General features: G+C 34.9%; 2 protein-coding genes across 2 annotated transcripts in view; both read right to left on the bottom strand.

The window, feature by feature from the left end:
- LOC100259158 (uncharacterized) overlaps positions 1-13304 on the bottom strand; it is a 44852-nt gene extending 31548 nt beyond the window's left edge. The window contains exons 1-6 of the mRNA XM_059734294.1: positions 12899-13304; positions 7313-8058; positions 4557-6325; positions 2301-2521; positions 1558-2206; positions 1382-1463 (exon numbers count right to left, since the gene is read on the bottom strand). Of these exons, the coding sequence (XP_059590277.1) occupies positions 1382-1463; positions 1558-2206; positions 2301-2521; positions 4557-6325; positions 7313-8058; positions 12899-13175 (3744 nt within the window). The 5' untranslated portion in view covers positions 13176-13304. The remainder of the gene's footprint in view (positions 1-1381; positions 1464-1557; positions 2207-2300; positions 2522-4556; positions 6326-7312; positions 8059-12898) is intronic.
- A 2728-nt stretch (positions 13305-16032) lies between these two features.
- Positions 16033-17641, bottom strand: LOC100264335 (transcription factor bHLH84). Its single transcript, XM_002283266.3, has 5 exons — positions 16991-17641; positions 16643-16900; positions 16491-16556; positions 16308-16373; positions 16033-16218 (listed from the first exon to the last, which is right to left on the bottom strand). Exons 1-5 carry the CDS (start codon positions 17639-17641, stop codon positions 16117-16119), a joined length of 1143 nt encoding a protein of 380 aa, XP_002283302.3. The 3' UTR covers positions 16033-16116.
- Positions 17642-18501: the final 860 nt, after the last annotated feature.

The following is an 18501-nucleotide window of genomic DNA, read 5'->3' on the forward strand; positions in this document are numbered from 1 at the left end:
GCCTGGTTGTTTACACATACATACTGAAACTGGGAAGGATGAGGATTTGTGTGTGTGCACTACCCTGTATTGAAGATATGTAATGCTGAAGTTTATCAAGAATTTAAACTTAACCTTGTATTGAACAAGACTAACCTATGTTAGGAGCTCCATGTGGTCATCTCCCTGCACTTGATACACATACTGATCCTGAGAATGATGAGGGTTTGTGTTCGTGCCTTCAAGTGTGCATGTGCAAACATGGAACATTTGTTACCCATGTTTTAAAAGGCTATCAAGGCTTACGCCTTGAGGCTCACCTCAAGGCAAGGCTCTACAAATTAGCCTTGAGGTTATAGCCTCAGTTAGGGTAATTGAGGCTTAAGCCTCACCCAATCGACGCTTATAGCTATGAGGCTATGGCCTCAAGGCTGTTGAGGCCTAAGCCTCAAATATTCCAAGGGTTTTCAGCCTTTATAAGCTTTTGGTATATATTTTATAGAAGGCTTAAGTCTCAATATTCAATGAGTTTTAATGGGTTCTATCATCTATTGCTTTGTGGATTTCTGATATAAATTTCATGAATTTTGTATTGGGTCCCTACTTGGTTAAAACTTTTACAAAATAAGAGCTTACTTGACTTTCAATTAATATTTTAAATGGAAGGGAAAAAGAGACATCGAGAAGAATAAGGGAATTCTTGATTGTCCTAGTGGTTAATCTCATATATAATCTAATTATTGATAGATAAAAAAGATACCACTACAATTGGTAGATGAAGAAGAAGAATGAGTGGATATTAACACCATTGGGGAGGATGATATAACAATTGGATATGATTATATTTTTTGAAGGATCCTAGTGATAGTAATAGTAATGTTAGAAATTATTTGGTAAAACCATGTGAGAGAGCTGAATTTTATGTTAAAAAAAGAAACTAAACTAGAACCATTAAGAATGAAAAATAATTAGTTTTATCATTATGAAGCTTATGTCTTTTTAATTCTTCAATTTTAATGTGACTTTATGAGTATTTTTTTATTTTTGATATTTTTTTTATTATGTATTTGTTTAAGTTGAAGCTTATGCGCCATTTAGCCTCGAGGCTTACACCTCACCTCATTTAGGCAAAATGCCTCAAGACCATGTTCAAAAGAATCATATTTTGAAATAATAACCTTGCATGTCAACCCCCTTTAAAATCCAATAAATCCTAGTCTGGTAAACTAGGACAGTAAGATTTTCTTACTGTCAAGAATTTTAACTTCCAGTGTGTCTGTGCAGATACTTCTGTATAATGTTAAAATTCAAAAGTATGTGTGATGGCTTCATGAATAAAATTTGAAACAGTTCAGAAACTGGACAGTGCCCAATGATATAGATAGAGAGTCAAATAACTCACTTTATGTGGTGGGGTGCCAGTAAATGTTGATTTCACATGCCGGAAATCAGTCCTTTTTGTCATATCCAATTTAGCCGGCCACCTGCATTAAATATTTCCAGAAAAAAACTGTCAGAAAGTAGTTTCTTTCAATGAAATTTAAGCAGAAAGAAAATAAAAAGAAACAAGATCCTTACTCTGTAGGTTCAGACATGTTACTCAAATACTTGCAAATATCCGAATCCACTCTATGCGCGATTATGGTACAGTAGTTAACTCCACTTTTAGATAATGTACCTTGCCACTGGTATTGCAAATTGGACAACACAATGGGTGTGGGTGGAGGGGGAGAACTTGGTGGAGGGGGAACTAGAGGTGGCAGAGACTGAGGCAGAGGAGGTGGAGATGGAGGTAATGGAGGTGGCATGCCAGGCAAAGGAGGTGGTAGGGATGATAAAGGTGGTGGTACCACAGGAAGGGAAAACATTTGATCAAAATGCTGCATTGAGTTTCCCTGCATCTGTGCAAGTGGTGTCACAGAAGCAGGTAAGAAAGGAGCTGCAACAGCATTACCGTGAAGGTTATAAGGCATAACACCTGGTGCGGTTGGGTTCAATGGCAAATGATGATTTAAACATCGTGTATCCCATGAACTGCTTGGAGGAAGGTAAACAGGTCGCATGAATGGAGGCGCTTGAATTTGTTGTGGACCTTGTGGTGGTGCAATATTAGGTCCCTGTGTTGCTATAGGCATGCAGGGAATATTTCCTTGTCCAGAATGAAGTTCAATTTCAGGTTTCTTATACATCCACATTTGTTCAGCAGCACCAGAACCAGCATGACCTGCTGAAATATCATTAATAAAAAATAAATAAATAACCATGCAAGTCCATTGGCAGAAAAAAAAAACGTGTTTTTATCTGTATTCATATAATATCACCTCCTGATGGAAGACCCACCACCATACTACTGTCATAGCCATCAGTTTTTCTCACTCCAACTTCAGGCATCTCTGTAGATCCAGAAACAGCCCAGTTAGACTGAAATCCATGCCCGCTTTGTAATGCAGTCCCATGATTTTCCAGTTTCACTCTAGGGGATACTAGCTCCAGAGTGCTGCTCTCGGATTTCTTTGTGAAAGCATGAGGTTTCCCAGGTTGACTGTTTAAACAAAAAGAACAAGTCACCATGAGGAAGAGAACAATGAAAATTAGTTCTTCCATTCACAAGCTAAGAAAACCTCTTTCTGCAGAATGAAACAAGTATGTGGACCTAGAAGTTCAAACAACAAAATTTTTCTGCATCTAAGCATCATACATTTTCAATTATATAAGGGGAGAGACAACTTAATAAACTCAACATGGATCATAGATCATAATTTCGTTGTTTGAATTCCATATCCTTTAGGACTTACTTGAACTATTTATATTATTGACCAAGACCTTGTAAGGAACAGTTCGGATCTAGAAATAGAAAAGGAAAAGGAAGCCAGTGAAGGCCACCCCAAAATTTTACCCAATGCAAAGTCAAGTAGTAATACAGAACTAGAGCAAAGAAAATCATACAGTATCACATCACTCCAATTTACGAATACAAAGACCAAAGTACATTTAATTAGTCAACAAATCTTCAATTTGTAAATGAATGTGCATGTCTAGAATTATGAAAATTAATCTCATTTCAAAGCTTGACAGGCTAAAACCATTGGTAACACTTCTTTTTTTTTTTCTCCCTCTTTTAATAAAAAACAAACACTTCACTGCCAAGAAATAATTAGGTATAAAGGTGAGAAATCCTTCCCCATAACAAAATTAAAATTTTTCGATCAAAATCAAGAAAGAGGTTACGACTATGTAATCAATTCCCCACAAAGGAGGTCATATGTTTTGTTCCCCTCACTGGTGACATTTCTTATCAGAATAATCATTCTGTACCCAACATTTTCTTACCTCTCAGTTCATGAGCATTTAAGATAGCATTGTCCACAATATCATTATACACATTTAATAGATAAACATTGTCCACGATATCATAATACACATCTAAATAAAGATACCAAACATCATTCTGAGGATAGAATCATAGAAACCTGTGCCAAAAAGGAAAGCACCCAAATACATACAAAGAAAAGGAGTAACAAAATCCACATAAGTTGTGATGATCTTATTATGATGAAGCCAAGGTTCCCTAGATCTATATTTTTCTTTCTTTTTGGTCTTTCATGGACTAAATGCCCTGTCCGGTCCAAGTCCCTATTTCCAGTGAATAGGATGGTTATAAACAAAAGTTATCAAAGACCATCATAAAACAAATGCAAACAACATTTTTTTTTGATAAGTAAAACAAATACAAGAAACATAAACCCAAAAGGGATTTTATAGACCAAGTTTAATGAGAACCATTTGAGCAATGATATACATTGTGGGCTCAAATCATAATAGCTTAAGCTTCTAGGAAAATTGGCAATCTAACATGATGTCTTAGTCTCGTTTAGTGGGAGATCATAAGTTCAAACCTTACCGCTTTCCCAATTTATTGAGCTCATATTCAATCCAAAAAGAGGTTGTACATGATTTGGTTGCCCATGGGTTTGTCTATCTCTCCATATGCAAGTATGAGACCACACATGAGGAAAGGTGTTAGAGACCATGGGTATAAAGCTGCATTTGGGGAAAGTGTTAAAAAGCATAATAAACAGTATGGGCCCATATCCTGCCAAGTTAAGCTTTTATGATAATTTACAACTCAACATGGTATCAGAACTCTGGTTAATTGGCAGCCCTTGAGGCCCGGCTCAACTGGTAAAGAGTTAGGGTGGGTTTATGGTAGGTGGAGGTTTTGAGTTCAAGTCCCAATGAGGAAAAAATACTCTGGTTAATTGGCAGTCTCAGGTTTAAGTTCTCCCTCCATTATTTATTTGTCTAATTATGTGTGATCATAAAAATATGTGATTTTACTGCTGCAATTGCGGTCTTTGCCTGCCACAATGAGTATGGGGCCGCACATAAGGGGTGTGTTGGAGTATGATAAATATTGAAGACCCAAATCCTAACAATTTAAACTTTTAGGAAAAGTGGTTATCTAACAAGAATGAAAAAGATGAAAGCAAACACACCAACCCCACAACCCCCCCACCACCACCAAAAATAAAATAAAAAGAAAAAGAAAGAAACAACAGCCTGGAGAGAGGATCCACCTGAACTCTATCTGGAAGAACATCCCAGGACAACCCCGCAGGTTCTTTAAGACGGTAACTGCAGCATCTACATTGCTGCATTCAATAAACCAGCAACAACCCATCTGCATATTTGCTCGTGCCAGCCTGACAACAGACCCTACATTGCCAATAGCAAGATTGCACATGGTCATAAGCTCATCATCTGTGAGGAATGGAGGGCTAATATTTGGCAGGTTAATCCAGACAGTGCTTGTTGGAGCTCTATCTTCTTCCCTCATTGGAGCAGCATGGTAGTCCCCAGATATATGGTTGTCAAAATAACTTGAGCTTTGAGTGATGTTATATTTTGCACGTAATGTAGAAATTAAAGAAGAAAGATGAGACATCCTTGTCCTAGAGCTTTCAGCAGGGCTCTCAGGCACTGTTTGAGCATAAGGCGATCCAACAATATTATTAGACATGTTTCCAGCATTACTGCCTCTAAGGTCAACAGGAATAGGGCCACTCATAGATCTTGCTCCATCCAAATGAGTTCGTGCAACATTAGTTACAGAATTTAAAGGCATCAAGCGGTTACCATTTTCCCTGCGATACTGCCTCAGGTGTGCCATTACAGAGGCAGCTTCTTCAGGTGTTTCAAATTCCATCAATAATGCCTCCCCACCAGTAAGATCAGTAACCATGTGAGGACCCTTGTAAATCACTTTCATTGATTCATGCAATATCTCATCCTTTGCCCATTGGCTTGAAACATTTCCAACATAAACATGGTAACTAGAACCAACTGCAACACCATTAATAGCTCCTCTGGTTCCCAATCCTATATCCAAGAACTTTATATGCCAAGGGGAATGCCCCTGCATATATTCCCGAGCCCTTATAGCATCCATAATGTTTCTGTACTCAACCAAGGCAAATCCTTTAATTGGAAAGAAAAAGAAATGTTCTATAGGACCAAACCTCTCAACCTGAAACCTTACAAGAGCTTCAGATGCATCAGGGGATATGGAACCTAGCCAGAGCTGTTTAGAAGCTGAGAAAACATCCATGGCAGCAGGGTCCCCATCAAAGTACCAAATAGTTTGACTACTTGTCGCAGAATATGATATTGTCATCTGATGTTTAGGAGATGCCACAGCATTAGTTACGACTCCACTTGAAGATCTCAAGGTAGGCAAGCTGAACTCCATGTTTGAAACTTGATTCTTCTCAGCTTGGACAAGGTGGCTTCTACCTTCAAATGGATCAGTCCTGAACTCAAAAGATTTTCTTGTGACAGGAGAATGCAAATGGTTGTTCAGCAGGTCCCTAGGCATGGAAGACCTGCCATGTGATAAATCTCCATGCTCACCAGTCTCAAAGTCCATGGACCTTGAGCCTCCTTTATCATGATTAGAACTTGTACTTGAGCGGATGTCGGCCTCCATGGGACCCACTGAGCTGCGAGGTTTCAGATATAGACCTGAAAATTTGTCTTTCAAACCATCATCACCAGTCACATCATGAGCTCTTGATGTACAATCTTTTCCGGATATTTCACTAGAGCCTTCACACTTATTAGAGATCCGAGGCACCAAATACTGTCTATTAATATATTTGGATGGATCAGAAGTATCCTCATCGCTATCCACTTGACTGTCTTCTACCTGCGCTAGTTCTGTAAAAGATTCAAAGATTCTTTCTAGAGCAGATGTGAATTCTGATACAACTTGAGAAGATGCCGATTTACATAATTTCTTATATTTCACGAACATCCAACTTCTCAATGATGGATCTTTGTCAAGAACCTGTACACACAAAGCTCAGGTATGAGACATAATTACTGAAGAGCCATAAATTTATAACCTCATCCACCAAGCAACAAAAATAGCCCTTTTCACCTCTTCAACTAACTTGGATGAATAAATAGGATTACATATTAATATATTAATATTGTGCATTAATTTAATATAAATTTTTAAAAAAAAATTAAAAAAACAAAAATAAAAGAGATGCTGTTAATAATGAGGATTTTTATTTTCAAATTTCAATATCAATATTTGTCCAGTAATTACATTTCTACTTTCTGCATCAATGCTGTTTAGCGCCTACAATCCTATCCTGGCACTGTTGTAAGGCCTAAACTTTTCACAGGCTAAAATTAACATACATGAATCTTGGTGAGGAACTGATCCATTTCTTTCTATGAGTATCGCAATTGTAATATGAGAGGACTCAACCAAACAACCACAAAATAACAAAGACCTTATTGAGAAACCAAACAAAAACAAAGGAAACATTCATATAAGTGCTATGCACATCTCCACTAGCAGCAATTCCTTCAGGTTTGTTGGTTAGAACAACACAAAAACAACCTTGATATTGCCTTCAAGATCAATACCCAAATCACATTTCAGGAGCATCTCGTCCAACAACTTAAGGCTAGAGTAATAAATTAAAAAGAGGGGGAGTGGGGTGAATGGGTGAGTGGTGAAGAAGAAGAAAATCAAGGATCTACAATACGAATCTAGATTCAGAACTTATGGTATTTAAGAAAGAAAATTCTCAGAGGAATAAGAATTATATTCCTAACCAAATACACATCTCAAATTAGCAGCCAAAATGAGTATTTATATAGGTCAATCAAATACCCTTAGGATCCAATTTAGATATAAGCGAAGAAAATTTTGTAAACCAACTTGATTAAACTTCATTATCATAGCAATTTAAAATAAACAAAAACCTAAGGCCTAAGATCTTAAGATCAAAGTTGACTCTTGACTCTTGACTAGTACCAGTCTCAGCAAGCAGCTATTTGACATAGGAGATGCCTTCCCCAGAACGTGGTTGCCATCTCTTACAAACCCCTCATCACTAACTTTATTGCCTTCAGTGCTAGTTTCAACAGAACCTGGACATGATTTAGGTCCATCAATTGTTGTATTCGAAGTATGAGTTGCATCATCAGCATCAAGCCTGCTTGTCACCTGACTTAGAAAGAAATATCCTTCTTTGTTGATTCCCTCTGTAGTGGTGGAGTTGAACAGCTCAAAACAAGCGGCAAGCAATTTTTTGGAACAAGAAAAGAAAATCTTAAGGAAACTGAGTGCACTAAACTTGGGTAATTTTAACAATGGAGATCCATCTTCATCTGAGAACTTTTGCTTCAATCTGGGAAATAACTCAGGGGAATCATGTATCTTCAATGTTTCCTTATCAACAATCTGAAAAATATCCTTCCCCTCAAATGAGGATAAGAAGAAGGTTAGCACATTCAGAAAAACTGCAGAACATATGCCTCGGATAACAGATGATGTTGGTGCCTCTGATGCAGCAGCAGAACAGATATCACCTAGACCAAAGATACAGGCTTTAGCAGTCTCAAATGCAACTCCATTAGAATCCTCTCCTCTATTTATTGTTGTCAAGCTCCATTTATGCATATTGATAACAACTTTAGCAGCAGCTTCAAGAGCAGTTGGACAGTATGATGCATATCGAGGAACAAAGTCAGCCACAATCCGCTGCGCACTTGTGCAACCTACCAAATCAGCAAAATATAAAGCATATAAAAAAAACGGTTTCTTTTTGGTAAAAAGATAAAAATATTAGGCACCTAACTTCTTTTTGAAACATGAAACTAGCTCTTCTAAACCCCTCATGCAAGCACAAACATTGCTAACAAAATTCTGAGTGAAGGAGGAGCTATTTGTCGAAAAATCTCCTGTCTTAGATGTACTTTATTCACACACCTATATTGGTTATTTTCCAATGAGCAGCTCAGTGATAAAAAGTACAACATAAGTAAGTTAATATCGAAACAATAAACATACCAGCTAGTGCCTCCTTGGTTTGCACAAAATTACAATAAAACACGTTTAATCAACTGAAAAAAGTATACAATAAAACATGAACTTGACTAACAACAGGCTGATGGACCGGCTTTTGCATAGGTGGGTCTGCATACCACTCACTAGGTTGGATCTATATAGAATTTGCCCAGATTAGTCACTAGGTCTTTCTAAATGAGAGAGCCTCTCTATAAAAGCTTTCCTTCTTCCTCCAAAGTCTCACTACTTTTTTGATAGGTAAAATAAGAAAATATATTAAAAGTGCTTGGAAAAGACACACAAAGTACCTCCGAAGCCTCACTACTTGTGCCTAACTACCAACAACCCAAAAATCTGCCAAAAGCCAAACAACCCTATGTGCATCTTCTGCCAAAGGTTAGGGTTTGGCATGGACCTACTGGATGGGAGACCGGAGACATAACCTTGTCCAAAAACTAGATTGCAGCGGCATCCTACAAAAGCAGGAGACTAGATAACAAAAGTAAAGGCAAGAAGCTTGACATTCGGTTTAATGATTGAGAGATGGCTGAAGTGGAGAGTTTCTTTCAGAAATTAAATTTGATGATAATTAATAGGGAAGTGGAAGGCAAACTAACATGGAATGAATCCAAATGCAGCAAGTTTTCAGTTAGATCTCTGTATTTTTCCCTATCTAGGGGTTATAGTGCGCCTTTTCCAGCTAGTATTGTATGGAGGGCTTGGGCATCATTGAAGGTTAGCTTTTTCACCTGGGAAGTGTCTTGGGATAGAATCCTTACTCTTGACTAGCTTAAAAGGAAGGGATGGACTTTCCCAAGTAAATGTTACTTGTGCAAAGGTGCAAAGGAAACAATAGACCACTTTGCTTCTTCATTGTTCCAAAGCAAGAATGGTGTGGTATTTGATTTTCTTTCTCTTGGAGTGGAGTGGGTTATGCATTCTTCAGTTTTTTTTTTTTGATGGGAAACGACAAAGGAATATATTGATAAAAAGGAAGTACAAGAGAATGATGAGGAATCCTCCCACCAGAGAAAAACAAGACTACAAGTAATCAAATATAAGAAAATACAAAGAAAAAACAAACAAACACTCTAGTTAGACCAACCCATTGGGATTACACACCGCTAACCAATCAAGTTGTAACACGTTAAGAGGTATCCTTTTAAAAACCTTAGAACAAAAAGCCCAAAGAGAAGCTAGGAAACGAATAGAATCCCAAAGATACTCTGAATTCCTTGCTTTATCCTAAAAAATCCTTGCATTTCTTTCCCGCCACACCACCCACATTAAAGCGATGCACGCGTCTTGCCATAAAACAATCCCTCTCTTAGAAGATCCAAAACCATTAAAATTAGTAGATAACATGTCAGAGATGCTCCTTGGGGGGACCCAATCCGTCTTTGCTACTTGAAATAATCTGTGTCACAACCCCATCGACAAATATGCGTTCTTCAGTTAGAGGGCATTTGTTGGGTTGTCGTGACTCTTTTGTGAGGAAAAAATGGAAAAACCCACCGAGGGCCACTCCCTTATGTTTGATATGGACCCTTTGGAATGAGAAACAAAAGGGCGTTTAACGATGTTAAGCAATCTAACCAAGCAATTAAATATGTTTTTTTTTGGTATATTTTGGGACCTAGGTTAGGGTGTATATTTTTTTTTTATAAGTAAGAGTATTGTATTATGAAAAGGCGCTAAAATAGCAGCTTAAGATGTACAAGAAAGAAACTCTAACCCCTTAATAGTTGAAACAAAAAAACCATCCAACAAGATGTACAAAAAACAACATTCCCTCGACGGGAATGATTACTACTAAAAAACAACACATTTTAAATAATAATTCTCATGAATTCCATACCTTTTGAGTAGTAATTATGTCGAATAAGTCCAAGTAATACATTATTACCCTTGTAAGAGATACTAATGATTTTTGTGAAGTTTTAGAGATATTTCAAGGTGATTTTTGAAGCATTGAGTGAAAAAAGAGAAATGGAATTGAGGAGGGCAAATAATGTGGATGATGAGGAAAAAGCAATGTATTTGGACCAGGATTTGGAGCTGATTTGGAGGTAGTTGAGGTGGATTCAAAAGGAAGAAATGGAATAAATGACAAAAGAAAGCTTGAAAATCAAATATTTCCATTTCGCACAACTATGCGAAATGGACTAGAAGGTGGAATTATACTGCAAACAAAGGAGAATTGTCAAGCTGATTTCGCATGCTCAAGCGAAAATTTTGCACAGTCATGTGAAATGCTCTAGGAGGTTGTAATTGCTGCTGCTAAATTACTGATTTCGGACAACCATACGAAATTAGTTGAGCTCGTACGAAATGGTCATTTTGTTGTTAATCTCCAGATTGCCTGATGAAGAAGATTCGAGAGGTAAGATCCATGGTGAATTAGAGAAATGAGCTTGAATTACAAAGGTAATTTGATCCAATTGATAAATTGATTAAAATTTGGGGGTTTTTCTCTTCAAATTGTCTTGGATGACTTTTTTTTTTTTGATAAGTCTTGGATGACTATTACATTGCAAACCAAGTGGATTCATTAAATTCTCAAAGCTAGATTTAATGAAATCGAATAGTTGCATTGTATGAATCATTGGAAGATGATTTAAGATGAACTGAATTTATAGTTTAAATTGATCTCTTGAATTAAATAACCTAATTTGAAGAGAAATTAGATCTAGACTTAAAGCTACATCTAAAATCGGTTCAGATGAGAATTTAGATTTTCAATCTAACTTGATAAAAATTAAATCTCAGCATCTATTCACCATGGAAATTGTTTTCTAGAAAACCCTAACTCCGAGAATTTCATTTCCTATTAATTTTCTTTCATTTTACATTTCATTGTTCTTCTCAATTTGAGACCATTGTTAAATTGATTTTTCACCATAAATTTTCAAATCAATTTCACTTTATCACAATCATTTCTTATCCTCTCATTCAAGCCTTAATTACCGATAATAATCCATCTTAGTGGACGACACCTAAAAACCACAATATTACGGTAGTTTGTACTAAAACCATTTTTTGATCGGATACAAGCTACTCTAAAATAGTGAATTAGGTTATAAATTGTGTTTTGATGCGATAAATCAGAAAAATCAATCGATCAGGGAACCCACCCAATCAATGAAATAAATTAGTGTCAAATGATTATCTTTTATAAACAATTTAAACTCTGACCAAAGTAAATATACAAAAAATACTTTCAGCTATTGCATGGACAGCACACCGCCTTCAAAGGCAATTTTGTTCTTTGTCTTCCAAGCTGACCAAAACAAGTATAAAGGGTTTGCATTCCAAACTGCCCTACGCTTCTTACCCACAAAAGACCCTTTCCACCCTAAGAGGGTTTCCCCAACTGAGGAAGGAAACACCCACACTTCCCTTGTCTTTTCGCGATGGAGAAGAAGATGGTTAATGGACTCCTCATGTGCTTGGCACAAACAACATCTATTTGCTAAAGCCCAACCCCTCTTCTGAACTTGGTCCAAAGTTAGAACTTTTCCCCATGATGTTTCCCAAGCAAAGAAGCTTACTTTTGGCTGCACACTAGATTTCCATATTATCTTCATTGGGAATCTAGTGTATATAGTGGATCACATAATGTCATTATTAGATTTCATAGATTGATTGAGCTTAAAGCGAGGAAAGGAGTCTTGTTATTCCTTTCCCTGGTCACTACTAGGTGTTTTTGAATACTTTTGTGTGTACTTTGCCACGCCTCCTTTTAGGCGCCATTAATACATGTATTTCCCATTTGACTATCAAAAAAAAAGGAAGCTTTACATTCATTTCAATGTTAGATTTCTCATGTCAGGAAGCATAGAGAACAAAACCATCCCCTTAACCAAGACCACTACAAGGATTTAACATGGTTTAGAAGATTTTACTAATTCAGGAAACCAAAACAACACAATATATTATTCAATATTTCATTTTCTTTTCTATTCACAAATTTTTTATCAGCAATCAAACAGAGGATATTGACATAAAAAATAAAATAAATAAATAAATAAAGACTATCAAATATTAAAATAAATTTATTTCCATTAGTTTTTATTTCACTTGTATTAACGCAATCTCACTAACTAAATAGAATACCGAAATTAAATCAAGAACAGCATGATAAGGAAAACCCAGAGAACCCAGCAACTTTCAAACCAACTTAAGGAAAGACATAAATTTCCCTCAATTAATTGCTGGAAAAAAGTGTAAAAAGATAATTAGGGCTTCCATTATTTAGGAATCAAGAAAACAAAATCCTTCTTCGACTAAGCCCACTACAATCATTTGCCTCAGTTGAAATGATATCTCTAATTTATGGAAATTAGAAGTACATAAAAAATAAAAATAAAAATTTTATTTTGATATGCTTTCTTTAAGTTTCTTAACAACCAAAAAGGGGCACCAATTAAAAGTGATCAATTTCCTCTCTTCCTTCTCATTACTTCCAGATTTCATAGATTAGGAAAATCATGATTAAATAAACCCTAGAAAATCCAAAAATTCGGAGATTAGAAATGAAAACGAACAGACCTCTGGAAGCAGTGATGAGAGAGAGATAGGCCTGCTCGAGTTCCGGCATTAAGCGAGCATCTTCATGAGCGATACACGACTTAATTCGCTTGTAGCATTCGTACACATTACGAATCTCTTCTCTGTTTCTTCGTCTCCGCATAATTTCTTCTTGCGACAGCGGTGGAGTTGCCGAGCGCTGCTGAGCAGCGGTTTGCGGCGGCGGCTGCGGCTCCGGTGGAGGTTCGGAAACATGATCATGCAGCTTTCGCTTCTTCAGGGGCTGCTCGGCCGACATGGCCCTCCAACTGCTCTGTTCCCCTCTCCCTCGCTCGCTCGGGCAATGGAGACAGTGATTGATGTGCGGTTCCGGGTTCGACAGTACCTAAGCGGTGCGGCCCGGGTGTAGATTCTGAATTTACGTATATACCCTTGTGCGCTTGCTAAACGTATAAATAGATGTGATTGATGTCGTGTTGCCTTTCTGTTGTTTACTTACCCAATGGCATGTTTAGTGTTATATTGAATAAAGGGGCTTAAAAATAATTGAAAAAATGACAGATAATTCAACCAAATATAATTAAAATTAAGAATTTAATTAAAATATTTGTAAGAATATCACGAAATGAAAATAAAGCTAATTAAGTAATTATCATGTTGCGGTTACAAATTTTTAATATTAATATTATTTTTTAGAAATTTAATATTAAAAATTTTAATATTCTAATGAAAATGAAATCTCTGTGGGATTTCAATTCATCCCAATTAATAGATATTTTAATTCTCTGCAAGTTGTTTTTTAAAATATTTTTCAAAAATTCAAAAACTAAAAACTTTTTTAGATAATTAGTTTTTAAAAATAATTTGTTATTTTTATTTTGTAAAAAACATAAATTATAAATTTAATTTATATAATTTAAATTAAAATTAATTCATGTATTATTAAAAATAAAAGCAATTTTTACAAATAATTTTTAATAAAATACGAATATTAATAATGTAATAAAAAGATAAATTATATTTTTTATAAACATTATAAAAATAGATATTAACATTAATTAAATTATTTTGTTAAAAGTAAATAATAATAATAATAATAATAATAATTCAAAATTAATAATTTCTAATGCTATTTTTATGATTTTATAAATATTATAAAAATATGAAAATTAACATCTTATAAAAGCATAATTAATTGATTTTGTTAAAAGTAAAAAATAATTATTCAAAATTAATAATTATTAATACTATTCTATTTTAAATATGTATATGAAAATAAATAAATTTTAATTTTTTTAAAGTATAAATGAGTTAAATTTTTCATTATATGCATGTATTTATTACTCAATAATAAAGATGATATTCTAAATTATTTTATTTAATCTATAATTAATTAATATGTTTTTTCAATTTCAAATTATACTTAAAAATTATAAGATTTATTAAAAATTTTAAAGTATTAATTATGTATATTATTTTTTATAGTCATTATATATACTTTTTGAGTTTTAGCTTATTTTTTAAAATGATTAAACTTATTAATAACAAAAGTATCACTTGATTTGAAAATCATTTTCTCTAATGAAAAAAAAATAATTCTTTATTTTATTTTGTTTTTAAAAATTATTATTTTACTTTGTTTTTAAAAAACAACAACCAAATAGTTAAATAAATTTTTTAAAAACAACATTGTTTTAAAATCATATGCCCCAATAGGTTTTTATTATTTAGCAAAAAAAAAAAACTCTTAAGGATTTTTTATAAAGAGAAACAAGAAATTATTTTGAACTATGTACAATGTTAGATTTTTTAAATAAAAATATAAAAAATATTTTAAATCATACACACCATATTATTGATAATTTATTTTTTTGTTTATTTTTTTTGTTTCATTTCTCATTTTCACTTAACATGGAAATATAAGCAAATTACCATTACAACCTTGCATTCCTATATACATCCAAACATAATAATTGAAATTATCAAATTTATTCCTATTCAATAAAAAATAAAAATGAAAACAAAATATTAATTCTCATTTCTGCACACCAAACACTCCCTGTGTCTACATGAAAGGATTTATTGGTTTGAAATGAAAAATCCTTTGGTACAATAGAAAATCTCAAAATTTGAGTTAAAGTTTAAGTTCGGGGAATAGGTGACATTGTGTCATTTGTACTATGCATTTTTTTTCACAATCTCTGTAATTTATTACATTTTATATAATTATATAACTTATGATTAAATAATGAGTTTTCTTTAAGCTTCCTTATGAATAATATTTTATTTATTTATGAATGAAAAAATAGGCAAAAAAGCCTTTAAAATTAATGTTTATAAACATATATATTAATTTGACATAATATGCTAAAAATAATACACAGTTTCTAAAAAAATAAAAATAATGATATAGTTATTAATATATAGTAAATTAGTTAATTCTCATTAATTGAGATGACAACATAAATTTTAAATAAAGAAATTTCATATATATTAGTAAAATTATGGCTCAATATTAATATTTTAAAAAGTAGAGGATATTCAAAGCTTAAATGATATGATTGAGGCTCTAGCACATAAAAGGCACATTAATAAACAATATATTTTTTATTTTATTTATAAAAATATTAATAATTATTTATGAAACTATTATAAAAAATTACAAATATCTTCTCAATAATTATTCTTATCTGACATATTATTTCAAAAAATAATAATATTAATATTAAAAAAAATTATTTCTTTACATAAAAATAATATAATAATTAAATAAATTCTCAAACACTCTTATAAAAACTTGAATGAAATTTCTAATTCTCATTCCCTTCATGTTCTTCACTTCTCAAAAAGTCAAGCAAAACCCACAAAAAGATCTGGATTTCATCACTCTGATGTTGATTTGTTTGCATTTGTGGTACCCATTCAAAACCCACTCTGTGATTCCGGCAGGTGCCATGATTGCCCATTCCGAATTAGATAACTAAATGCATTCAGTTCCATGAACTAGTAGTTTAGACTTTACAGTAGAAGATGAACACTTCCATAAATTGTATCTCCAATACAAAATAAGATGTCAGATTGCATCTGATTGATTATAAGCACGAAACTACTACTACTACTCTCACGATAGAAAATGGACTTTCATTGAGATTATTAATTCATTACAAAAGTATACTGGTTTCTTATTTTTCTTTCATTTATTTTAACAAAGGAAAATTCTTGACGGTTTTCCTCTGAGGTCACCGGAGTGAAGGGATCTTCTGGTGGAGGTTCTGGAGACCAATGTCCATTCCGTTGTAAGCAATGGGAGCGTACATCCACATGTCATCTGAGCTCAATAGCTGCAAATTAACATAAATGAAGGAGAATCAGCGATCAAGTTTGGTTCAATCGAGCTTGAAGAGGATGATAAATCCGTTCATGTTCTTACCTTGATTTGGAGCTGCAAAAACTTCACATAATGGACTGCCTCTTCAAGCATTGTGCTTATGTCAACCTGTCACAAGATAAGATCCGTGGAGAAATCAGTTTCCAGGTTTCATTTTCTTCAACTTTGATCTTGAAGAAGAACCAATGAATGAGGATCAGGTAGTTGGTGGAGTTCATTGCTTACCTTTGTTCCATTAGGAACAAGGTTCTGTAAGATTCTCAATCGCTCATTTATTCTCTCCCTTCTTTTCTGAAAGATTGAAAATGGAAAGGATTAAGAAAAAGTATGGGGGAAAAATGCAAAGTTTTCTTTGGGAGTACTGCAAAGTTTCTTACCCTTGCATAGAGGCTTTGGGGATCTGTGGCTGACCCCCTACTGGCTCTCGTCTTTCCATTCGAGTTGAGAGCTGCAGAGCCTTTAGACTCCGAAGTTGTCCCCCCATTTAGCTCCTGAGAAGCATTAGAATCATCCTCTGAGCTGATACTGCTGGAGCTCTGTCCTTCACTTACAGCATTGGTGTCTTCTTCATTGTTACCATTTGGAGTGGGTTTCAGACCCCTTCTTGATTTTACATTCTTCTTACTTCCGCATACCTGCATTGGAAAATTACAGTCAGAAACCATTAAAAAATGAATCCACTTCTACGACGGAGAAAAAATGTTGATACTTCAAAATGTACTTACATCTCTTGAAACCCGAGGTTTCTTCTTTGCTGTCTCAGACAAGTCGGAGTTGATTTTCTCTTCTCCTCCCCTGAGCCGTTCTGGCACATCTGACTTCCTTTTGAGCTGCAATTCATTTTCAGGGACGGCAATGCCTGCTATCTGACCATCATCTAAATTTCCCAATTTCCCATTGCTGATATTTTCTCCCACTAAAACAGTTTCTTCGGATGCAGAATCGGGAAACACCGGGACAAATGAGCTAGTATCTTTCTCATCGGCCATACAAATATCCATGGCCGTAGAGGTAATAGTATTGGTTATGAGATTATGGTTAGAATCGTTGAAGTAATAGTTGTCATAGCTGGAACTGGGCAAAAGGACACCAGTACCACAACCGCCGCTATAACTACATTCTTGTGAAAAATAATTTAAATCGGAGTTAGTAGTATGTGACAGATAAAACAAACTCTCATCAAGCCTGGCCACATCTGTATTTGCTTCATGAGTAGGCCAAAAACTGGATTGGATTCCAAAGCTCAAACCATGGTCATGCCCATTTGGAAAATGGGAGTGACCAAGGAACTGTGCGGCAAAATCAGCCTCTTCAGTGGAGAACAGTCTGCGTAAAGACTCCCATTCTCCATCAGGAAAAGCTTCCATTGAGTCCATCTTCCTTGTACACAATTAGGAGAAGAAGGGGAGTGGTGTTTGTCAGGTGTCACTAAGGCTGAAGCTTGAAGATTGGTTTTGGTTTGGATGAGAGCCAAAAGTACTGGGGACATATTTATACCCAACAGCTGCAGAATGTTGCTAAGGATTGACTTCATTTGTGTCTACAATTCTTAATTCCTAATCATCATCCCAGGGTGTGTCCTAATTCCCTCTACTAAAGTCCACTGTAGGGCCTAGCACCAGGCTAAGTACAACTCAGAGGGGGGCCACGTTCAAGTAACGGAGCACTAAAATAACAAAAGCACTTAAATGGCCTTAATACACCGCAACACTCAGCTCAAACTGCAACCCGAAATACAAGGAGGGTCTAAGAGCAATGATTGAGAGATTAGTAACCCTGAATCCTGACTAATTAATAGTTAAGTGATAATATATGGTTAAAGATGGAATGAGAATGAAAGCGATGAGAGAGGGATAGGAATATGATTGTTGAAATCGGGGGAACGTGGGGAGTCTTCTTGAATATAATAAGCAGATGGAATTCTGTTGGGAGGAATAAAACCAAAAATATATATACATATATATATTGAAGTGCCAAAGGACGGCCAGATCGTGGAGATGAAGTCTGACAATGGAGCCGACATGGTAAACGCAAAAATCGACATCATGTCCCTTAAACCTAACAGACCAGTTCTTCCCGACTCACGTCTCCCGATCATACACATGTACGGCTGTGAGACTTGCAGCCTGCGATCATATACATCTGCTCTCAACTTATGACTTCAACCACACTGTCAATGAATTGTGATTCGACTCGACTCACCAAAATCATAAGGGGTATAGCAACTGATTCAAAG

Source organism: Vitis vinifera, chromosome 18 (assembly GCF_030704535.1).
Source record: "Vitis vinifera cultivar Pinot Noir 40024 chromosome 18, ASM3070453v1".
Classification (NCBI taxonomy): Eukaryota; Viridiplantae; Streptophyta; class Magnoliopsida; order Vitales; family Vitaceae; genus Vitis; species Vitis vinifera.

Bases quoted from the DNA above. Each gene is read 5' to 3' on its own strand.
- LOC100264335 (XM_002283266.3), bottom strand. From the start codon at position 17,641: ATGGACTCAATGGAAGCTTTTCCTGATGGAGAATGGGAGTCTTTACGC. The intron at 16,557-16,642 runs GTAAGAAACTTT...TCAATCTTTCAG, and splicing joins CCCAAAGCCTCTATGCAAGG to AAAAGAAGGGAGAGAATAAA. The intron at 16,219-16,307 runs GTAAGAACATGA...GTTAATTTGCAG, and splicing joins TTTTGCAGCTCCAAATCAAG to CTATTGAGCTCAGATGACAT.